The 10,481-nt window shown below is 50.0% G+C and overlaps 1 protein-coding gene across 1 annotated transcript; it reads right to left on the bottom strand.

The window, feature by feature from the left end:
* Positions 1 to 919: 919 nt before the first annotated feature.
* On the bottom strand, positions 920 to 5,995 carry LOC102209394 (retinol dehydrogenase 12). Its single transcript, XM_005744098.1, has 7 exons — positions 4,970 to 5,995; positions 4,511 to 4,645; positions 3,233 to 3,424; positions 2,965 to 3,126; positions 2,767 to 2,886; positions 2,366 to 2,570; positions 920 to 1,557 (listed from the first exon to the last, which is right to left on the bottom strand). The coding sequence occupies exons 1-7, from the start codon at positions 5,106 to 5,108 to the stop codon at positions 1,452 to 1,454; spliced, it is 1,059 nt and encodes a 352-aa protein (XP_005744155.1). The 5' UTR covers positions 5,109 to 5,995; the 3' UTR covers positions 920 to 1,451.
* Between the last annotated feature and the right edge of the window lie 4,486 nt (positions 5,996 to 10,481).

Raw genomic sequence — 10,481 nt, 5'->3', positions numbered from 1 at the left:
CCCCCCCCCTTTCAGGATTGTGTCATCAATTATTCAACAGGAAAGGCTGTAAATATTCAAAAAGATGTCACATCCAGCCTGACTGCAGGGACTTCATCACCCACGAGCCCCGTGGGGTTGGCTGGGACTGTATGTTGAACACGTCTTCATTATTCACTCGTCATTAGCGTCACGTTTAAACCTGCTGATGCTTCTGTTCCAAGAGACCTCAGAATAAGGTCTTTTGAGGCCTTCCTGCACTACGATGGCCACCTGCTCACCTGCTCGTGTGTGATGGTTCACTGACAGCTTTACAATGAGAGAATAAGACCATTAGAGCTCTCAGAAAGGCCCACCGGTACAAGAAACAGACTCCACAGGCACGTCTTGATAAGAGACCTTCGGGTTTATTAAAGGCAGCTTTTTTCAGCCCGCTCAGTTTCCCTGCTGTGGTTCGACCGGCAGCTGCTGAAGGCGTCAGCGAGTGCAGTGTAAAGCTTTGAGGAAATATTTTGTGGACTGATGAGACAAAGCTGAACTCTGGAAAGTTTGAGTCCAGTTACATCAGCACGACACTAACAGAAGATTTCATAAAGAGAACATCCCAGCAGCAGCAGCTGTGGTGGTGGTCCGACTCGCTGTAACTGAGGGAACCATGAATGCTGCTCTGAGGAGGAAGTATTTACAGGCTAGCTTTGTTTGATGATCTGAAACATGAAGAAGAAATCATGGAGGGCCAGTTTAGCATATGCACCAAAACACGACATGGATGAGAAGGTAAGACGGATATTTAAGGGTGAAAGCCGGCGGTAGGATCTCATTATTTTATTATTACCAAGCAAGTGTCTCCATGCTGTCACTGCAAGAATCCCAAAGCTGAAAAATGAACCCTTCTGGAGCACTCTGACCCTGTGATACCAAGAAGAGCTGGAACCACGCGTAAGAAATGAGGCCTCATTTATTGGAAAGAAAGGTGCTCGCCAAGCTCCACCCACAGAGCATTCTGGATTTATTATTACTGAATCTATCAAACACACACAGAGTATAGAAACAGTCAAACTGTCTTTAATAATACCCAAAGCTTCACGTCCACACAGCTGAACTCCACACATCACCAACCAGTAAAGAGGAGGACACAGGAAGTCAGCGAAAGCATCAAAAGAGGAAAGCATGAAGATACGTGATGGAATAATAAACATACAATGGAGAAAAAACGAAGGAAAAGTCAGGAAATATTTAGGGAGCAGTGAGGGGACAGCGAGGGGACAGTCGGGGGACATGGAAGTTTATGTTGCACATGAGAGTCCAGGTTCTGGAGGACAGGACAAATATCAGCAGCTGGAACATCTGGGACTCAAACGGGGGAACAACACAGAGCTTCATTTGTCTCTACAAGAGGTAAATCTGTTTGTTTCTGTCCTCATTTGTCCGCAGTCTGCAGCTCCATTGCTTCGTGTGTCAGAGGTTAAAGGTCAGCAGGTGTTCTTCAGTCCGACCAGACGTGTGCTCACCTCCCACAGTTTTCTTGCCACCACATCGTCCTGTCCCTCTGGAGCAGTTTCTTTCTCTGCACAGTCGCTGCAAACACAGATATGAACAATGAACAAGTGACTCAGTTTAATGTGTTTAAAATGGAAATAACCCCAGAAAAGCTCTGCAATGTTTGAACGTGTCTTTGTTCATCAATCAACCCGAAGTTCAAAACCTGCAGCTCTTCTAACGTCCAGGTTCAAAGTTTGCATCGTTGCCTCTTTGACCGACAAGTGGATGCTGACACAGGCAGCTGCAGCTGCTCGCTGCCTGCAGGCGCGACCTGGACCTCTGCTCTGTGTTTGTGCTGTCGGAGCCTCATTTTTAATGACATCGTCTGACCAATAATATGGCCGCTGTTAGGTTAATGTCCAAGAAGGCGGAGCTCTGGTTTAGGTGAGTGAAATTTGTGGGTTTTAATTGGATGTTAGTGATTAGCAGGTATCTGTGTCAGTGTGATAGCCTCCCACAGCCTGCGGATGCACGCTGACAGTCAAGCTAGCGAGCATCAGCTGAAAGAAAGTAGTCCACCCTGTCGCTGGCAGGCAGAAACGCAGAGGGCTTCAGTAACATCATTTTAAAAAGTTATTCCATTTATTCGAACGTGTTTACTACTTAAAGCTGAGAGAGGAGAAATCTCATGAAAGGAAACAGAGAAATGACAGGAAGTGAAAACTCTGATCTCAGAACGGTTTTATTTGTTTACCATTCAGCAGCTCAGACACGCCCACATTTATTATCAGAGCCGTCTACTCTTGTTTTACCTGAATTCTGCTCCTCGGACTTTAACACTTTGAGATGCTCAGGGAACAGAAAGAGGCACAGGTGTTTCTTCGGCCCCTCCCCTGCCTCCTACCTGAAGTAGCATCCAGACAGCTCCTCCAGGCCCGGCGTCACAGCGCAGTACAGGCTGGTCTGGCAGCCCTCCCACGGAGTCTTCATGAGCAGCAGGGATGGGAGCTTCAGCAGCAGCCCGACCAGGGGGAACCAACCCTCCACATGGCGACCCAGCTCGGTCCGGATCACGCCTGGGTGAAGAGAGAACGACGACACACCAGAGCCTGCAGGAAAGGTGAGGACAGAGTCAGGAGGCGGGTTCACAGGTACTTTCGGGAGCTCGGCGGTCAATCACATCACAGCGCTGAGAGGCGAGATAACCCTTCCTCCCGTCAAACCATTTTACAGTAGGGACCTCTGAGGCTTTTGAATATTTACGGGGACCTCTGAGCGTTTGTGGCGTTCAGTGTTTGTGGGGACCTGAGAGACGTCGGGCCAGCTCTCTGGAGAACAGGATGTTAGCCAGTTTGCTCTGTCTGTAGCTCTCCAGAGCGCCGTATGGCCTCCGGCTGAAGAACAGATCGTCAAAGTCAATACGACCTGTAAGAAACACATGAGGTGTTAAAGAAACAACGCAAACATCATCAGCACTGAGATCTTTTAAGAGGTTGGGGGTACCTCCACGGTGGGCAACGGAAGACACGTTGACCACACGGCTGGGGGAGGAGCTCTTCAGCTTCGGCAGCAGCAGATTGGTGAGCAGGAAGTGACCCAGATGGTTGACCGCCAGCTGTGTCTCAAAGTTGTCCTCGGTCAGCTGTTTTGGACACATCATCACTCCTGCAGACAGACGGATGCTCAGAACGACAAAAAGAGGTGCGCTCACCTGTTCACAGGTGCGCTCACCTGTTCACAGGTGCGCTCACCTGTTCACAGGTGCGCTCACCTGCATTGTTGATGAGGATGTCCAGCCTTTCTTCGCTGTCCAGGAAGTCTTTAGCAAACTGTCTAATGGAGTACGTGGAAGCGAGGTCCAGGTGTCTGATCACCACGTTACCGTTTCCTGTCGACCGGCGGATTTCCTCAGCCGCCCGTTCTGCCCGGGTCAGGTCCCTGCACGCCATAACTACCCGGGCTCCTTAATGCAGTAACAAGTGACAAACACATCAGCGTCCGCTGTGCAAACACAAAACATGATTTTATTTTATATGCTGGAACATGCAGTTGAAATAATTTCATTTTTGCTTGATGCGTAAAGTTAAAAGGTTAAAACTCATAAAACAACAAAGAGATTTTTACATTTGATTCAAATTGATATGAAGACAAAATGTACTGAAAGGTCGATTCAGTTTATTTCATATTCAGCTTGTGTATTCATTTTTTGAAAAGCAACTAAGTAATAAAGTAACTAAGTAAGTAATCAGTAATTAGTAACTAATTGCTTTTTTAAAGTAAGTGGTGAGGTAAAACATGTACAGACTTCAGCTTTCACGAGAACAGAAAGAAGAGTTTCTGTTCCTGGAGTGGGAAACATGGCGGCAGCACTCGGACGCGCCCAGGCCTCGGCTGCTGAGCCAGGATTAGTCGCCCTCGCGCACATCTCGTCTTCTTTCATGACCTTCTAGAAATGCTTTGAACTGTTACAGATGTCGAATGACTTTCAATTACATTTGAGTGAAACGAAGAAAGATTTCCACAGCTGAGCACCACGTTCACTAAAGAACAGCCAATCAAATCAGTGGATCAGTGTTTAAAATAATCAATGCACCAAACAGCTGAGCAGCACCAAGAACCTTAACGACCACAGAAGACACTGAAGTGGAAGATTACAGAATTATTTCCATGGTAAGAAAAACAACTTCACAGCGTGTAAAAGGCCTGAAACGCTGTGCAGGACGATCACTGCGATGCTTTCATGGATGGAGATACAACAAGGTGCAGACCTTGGGTATCGATCAGACTTTAAAACAAGCGCTTGCTGAAAACCGTCTTTGGACATGTGAAACTGAGATGAAGCTGTATCAGGAGGATGGAGAGAAAAGGGTGGAGGCAGTGTTATGGCGTGGGAATGTTTGGCTGGATCACAGGTGTTTCTCAGATTACAATAACACGCCCACAACATGGGACTGTAGTGTTTCCCTGTCAGCAGCTTCTAAAGCTTCGTCCTTTCTTGTAGGAGACACTCGAGTGTTCGGGCAGTAAGACGGGATCAAACCGGGCTGACCTCGGCGTGCCAGATCTCTGCTCGTCTCTTTGCCGATGCCAGCGTTTGCTCCAGTGATCACTACTGTTTTCCCATCCAGACGAACCGAACAGCGACAAACTCCACCTGCGATCCACTTCCTCAACACCGCCACGCCTGCAGACACACACACACTCTGTCAGTACGGCAGCAGTGGGGCGAGGCCTGGATCTGTTATTTCTGTGAGAAACTCAGCATTTGTATTTCTTCATGAACTCTTCGAGGAACGCTGACATTAACCTGCCTGCATCAAAACTGACTCTGCATGTAAGCTCACAGCAGCAGCAGCGGCTCCAGCTGTGGATCTGGACCCCGAATGCAGAACAACAAGAATGTATTTGTCCTCATGCAGGTCAGTGGCTCTCAGTCTGTATTATTAACTGAGACATTATTTGGGCTGTAATGTAACACTGTTTGAATTAATGAGAAGTTAAATCTTACAGATCAGCGTGACTCCCAGCAGAGCTCCAGATCTCAGCATCAGGCAGCCCTGACTTTCCTCTCCCTGGGCCGGGTCTGAGCTGCCGCCGCCACCGGGCCACGGCAGCACCAGGAAGCCCCCAGAATGTGCAGCTTTCATCCCTGCAGGTCAGAACAGACTGAGAGGGAGCTAAACTAGACGGAGGATTAACAGATTAGAGGAGATTATCCAGCACAGAGCTGCTCTGGAATCAGTTCCACAAGCCACCAATCTCTGCCATGGGCAGGAAGAAGAAACGGTTAGTGATGACAGTCGGTCGGCACCTCCAGCAGCAGGACACGGGGGCTCCCCGAGGATGTGCTCTTCACTCTGCTGACCCACGACTGCACACCATCACACAACTGCTTCCTCAAGTTTGCAGACTACACAACTGTGGTAGGTCACATCAGCAACAACCATGAGACCTACGACAGGAGTGAAGTTAAACATCTGGCTGAGTCCCTGAACGTGGAGAAGACCAAGGAGATCATCATAGACCAGGAGAACTCACACCCTGCACACCCCACTGACCATCAGTGGTGCTGCTGTGGAGAGAGTAAGCAGCACCAAGTTCCTGGGTGTGCACATCTCAGAAGTTCTCTCCTGGTCAAAGAACACAGCATCATGGTCAGTAAAGCCCAACAGTGACTCTACTTCCTGCTCAAACTGAGGAAAGCGAGAGCCTCGACCCCCACGATGAGCACCTTCTACAGAGGCATCCTCACCAGCTGCATCACCGTGTGGTACGGCTGCTGCACTGGGCCTGCAGGAAACAGCTACAGCGAGCAGTGAGAGCAGAGAGAGGATCGTGGGTGCTTCTCTTCCCTCTCTCCAGGACATCTACTGCACCCGCCTCACCCAAAAAGCTCTCTGCGTCACAGGTGACTCCACCCATCCGTCCAACAGCTTCTTCAGTTTGCTGCCATCAGGAAGGAGACTGAAGAACCTCGGGGCCAAAACCAGCAGACTGAGAGACAGCTTCTTCCATCAGGCCGTCAGGATGCTGATCAGCATCCTGACGGCCTGAGGGCAGACGTGGGTGCAGGTCTGGTCGAACCTGTCGACCAGACCTGCACCCACGTCTGCCCTCTGACCCACAGTGCCCACAAACACTCGCATTGTGTTGGACACTTGTGTGTATACGACTTTCATGTTGTTTAGTGTAACGCTGAGGGCCACGGGAGCCCTGCAGGTTCCTGTGTGTGATCTGTACATGTAGTTTTTGACAATAACGTTGACTTCGATGACGCTCTGCTCTTTGGTAAACAATAAAATGAAATAAAATCAGAATAAAATCACTACATGAATACATATAACAGTCCTGCTCGCAGCTCGAGTTTCATCTGCTCTGTCAGTAAACTCTACTAACCAAAGTCTAATTTAAAGGTCTGCAGATCCACAGCAGCACTCTGTGGGTGTGTGCTTCAGGAACACGGGGACAAAAACGGCACGTTATGCTGCCAGGGCTAGTTATTTTATGAAACCTTCTCTTTGCTCTAAGCTGAAAATGATTCAGAAAATATACATTTTAGATTTACGTGATTTGTGCGGAGACACTCTGGAAAACCTCTGGTTCATTATGACATCACAGCGTGTCACAGGAAGTTCAGTGCGCGTGCCACTGTGTTGAGACCTGGCTGAAAGGTGAGCCTCACCTGTGTGAGGTACTTTTTTCTGAAGCACAAACACCTGAAAAAAGAAACTCGTTTTTATTTTACGACGCGCTTTTTCAGCTCGTGACGTCACGGACATTGGTCACGCCCCATCCAAACAAAACAAAAAGAAGATGGCGCCCTGGCCCAAGCGTGGCGGCGGTCCTGGCGCCCCCCCCCCGCTGACCGGCCGCGGAGCCCGCTGTCCCCCGGCCCGGTAATCCGGTCTGCTCGCCTCTATCCTGACGGCCGCGGCTTGGTTCAGCTCCTCCACAAAGATTCCACTGACCAATGAGCTGCAGGGCCACCTGAACAGGAAGTGACGTGTCTGTGCGGACCAATCCGCAGTTGTAAAACGGCAGCGGGCGGAAGGCCCGCCCCCTGACTGTCGAACCGGAGCGCGCCTCGAGAAGAGCCGTGCGAACCCGTCCGAGCTCTGCGGTGCCGCTCCAGTTTCAGGTAAGCCCGGCCCGGCACGGCTTGTCCCGGCGTCACACGCAGGCCCCGCTGAAGCTTTCGGAAGGCGCTCGGCGTGCAGCGACGAGCTGCCCCCGGCGGGGCGGTGCAGACGGGGTGCGCGCTGCGTGCTGAGCTCTGGTCCTGACCGAGAGCCCGGTGACCCGGTTCGGCTCAGCTGGGCCCGCTCGGCCTGTAGGTTCGGGTCCCCGCCGACAGGCGCGTCTCAGCCGGGTTGAAAGGAACAAAAACCCGGAGAGCGGGCTGAGCGCCCCCTGTGGCGACAGCTGCCATTACACCTGCAACTACAGCTGATTGAACCCAACTTTATTTAAAAAGATTTACCGACGTCAGAGTTTGTGCAGAGCTGCTGTTGTTTAACTTCACCGTCAGCTGAGCGAATGAAGGCCAGCCTTTGTTAATCACACCACTACTTTATTTAAAATAAGGGCCGTGACAAAGAGACAGAGCACAAACGGCAGCAACAGAAGGCATCGAAACGTCAGTGACCGGAAGTCTGTCCACACTAACGCCGCTGCCGTGATTGTGCGCGTGATCAGCGGGGTCAGGTCATCCTGATCAGCGTGTTCGGCAAACGCAGGTGTTTGACTGGACTGCACAGGTGTCCTCATTTAAATCATAAATGTTTTAAATCAACCGACTTCTGTTCAAACCGGGACTGAACTGCGCAGCTGTGAAGTTCACTGACACAAACATCAGCGTCTGTGATGCTGATCAAACCTGATGGACCCGTCCTCAGGCTGTGGACGCACCACAGAGTCTTTCAGCTGATTTGTCCCTGAAGGACATGTCTGTTTGTAGTTTTTGGTTTAATGTCACTGTGGTAATGCTGAGAGACGACTCCGCCTTTCTCTCATTGGTCTTTGGGCTCACAGGTGTTCTCTGAAACTAAACGCACTCGAGTATTTACAGCTAAAGTTACCTGTGAAAAGATCACCTGCTCACCTGGCTCTCAGGTTAAATATAACTCTAAGCTGCAGGTGTGCAGTACCAGTGTACCAATGTCATGTGACGTAGTGGAAATGCTGCTGGTCAGATTTTTCTTTTATCGTGGTTACAATAATGGTTTCTCTGGTGGTTTCCATAGCAACATGGATACAGAGTTGTTTATGGAGTGTGAGGAGGAGGAGCTGGAGCCATGGCAACAGGTGGATGACAGTGTGGAGGAAGATGACATGGACTTCATGGACAACTATGGAGAGCCAGGTGAGTCTCAGAACCAGGTCCAAACTCTAAAACCAGTTCTGGACACTCTGGACCTGAGTCAAACCCTAGAACCAGACTCTCGCTCTCTCTCTCTCTCCATGTAGTGGAGGATTCTCCATCTCCACTCCCAGTCTCTGAGACTCCACCTCCAAGGACCCCCCCACCCATCACACCTGCTATAACAGGTATGTGTTCGGTGTTTCTTTGAATAGCCGATGACACAACAGGAGCCCCAGACGGCGTCTTCACTTGGATGCTTAGATCAGTTGTGTTACTGTAGACTCTCACAGCATGACTGTTGACTGTGTGATCTAGCACGAGATGAATAAAGCTGAGTTTACAGGTGTCGTCAGGTTCAGGTGTTGAGTGTGGCGCTCTCTCTCTGATGTTCGTGTGTCAGAGCAGCAGAGCTAACACAGTGTGGAGGAAAGTGGCAGCAAAGGGTCAGCAGGTCAAAGGTAAAAGCAGCAGACCTCTTCTCTGGGACAGGCAGAGCTTCAGCAGCTTTGTTGGAGAACCAAACGTGACGATGTCTGAAGCTGATCCTGGAACAGCCTGAAGCAGCAGAGACGCGGTGCTGTGAGCTGAAGGTGTTCCTGGATGTGGAGGAGCAGTCTGTGCTTCCGCGTCCCTCCGTAAAAGCTTTCACCGAGTCCTTCTGCTAACCTTTCTCTCTTCTTCAGCTTCATCACCTGCCCAGGTCGTCTCCTCTTCCTCTGTGATACCTCCTTCCTCTGTCGTTACCGCCTCCTCCTCTGCCCCGCGCCTCCCTGTTGCCTCCACGGCCCCACGCCTGATGGCTCAAGCTCCACCACTCATCCTGACTCAGACAGCGGGTGGAACGTTCCTACTTCCAGCGGCCGCCGGCACCAGCAGCAGCCAGCCCATCCTGCTCACCACTACACAGGTATGGAAATCAAACGCACCCTGTGCTTCAGCAGGTCAGCCAGGCCGAACGCTCCTCTGTGAAATGAGTAAAACGTGAGAATAACGAGTAACATAACGTGAAACATACATGTGTACTCTAGCGTAATAAATTAAACCATCCATCCATCCATCCACTTCCGCTTATCCTTTTCAGGGTCGCGGGGGGCGCTGGAGCCTATCCCAGCTTTCATAGGGCGAGAGGCGGGGTACACCCTGGACAGGTCGCCAGTCTGTCGCAGGGCCAACACACAGGGACAGACAACCATTCACACTCACTTTCATTCGCACATTCACACCTAGTGACAATTTGGGTTATCCAATTAACCTATCCCCACAAGCTGCATGTCTTTGGACGGTGGGAGGAAGCCGGAGTCCCCGGAGGGAACCCACGCAAACACGGGGAGAACATGCAAACTCCACACAGAAAGACCTGATGGTGGAATTGAACTCAGGACCTTCTTGCTGTGCGGCAACAGTGCTAACCACCGTGCCACCGTGCTGCCCCAATAAATTAAATTAAATAAATTAAACCATGAACAATAATCCAGAGTTTAGGCTCCACCCTTTAAACCGCTGCAGGCAGTCAGGCTGTCGGAACAGTGATTTAGTGTTTTGCTCACAATTATTTTAAATCATAATCTTGGTTATTTTGTTTTGGTCACTAAGCCACTCCCTCGGCTGGTCGAGGGCCGGTGTCCTGCAGGTTGTGGACGTGTCCTCGAGCATACACAGCTGATTTAAATGGCTACATTACCTCCTCAACACACCTGTACTAATCATTTAGTTCAGGTGTGTTGGCCCAGGTTGAGATCTAAAACCCACAGGACACTGGCCCTTGGAGATCCCCACCCTGATGTAAAACGTGGGTGCAGCATTTTAAACCTGCATTCTTTCTCATGCCCAGCAGGGGGCGCTGTGAAAAGCGGTCTGTGAGGAAATCCTCTTGCTCAGCTGAGTAAACTCTCTCGTGGTTCAGTGCGACTCTGGTGGCATAAAACAGGAAGTTCACTTTAGGATTTTGGTTAGGGCTGGGTTTTGATAATCGATTTATTGATTAAAATTGATTCTAGCTTGGATAACGTAAAATCGATTCATTAAAATCCTGAAAGGATTTTTAAGTATAAATTTATTTTGCCTGAAACGCCAGAATCTCAGGTTGAACCTCACAGCAGGATTCTGCACAAAGACGTAAACACAAAGCGCCGACGCAAAAGAAGATCCAAACCACTCT

Source organism: Pundamilia nyererei, unplaced genomic scaffold (genome assembly GCF_000239375.1).
Source record: "Pundamilia nyererei isolate P.nyererei 1_Seehausen unplaced genomic scaffold, PunNye1.0 scaffold00139, whole genome shotgun sequence".
NCBI lineage: Eukaryota > Metazoa > Chordata > Actinopteri > Cichliformes > Cichlidae > Pundamilia > Pundamilia nyererei.
Note: the sequence above shows the minus strand (reverse complement) of the source record. Positions and strands in the feature narration are given on the sequence as shown.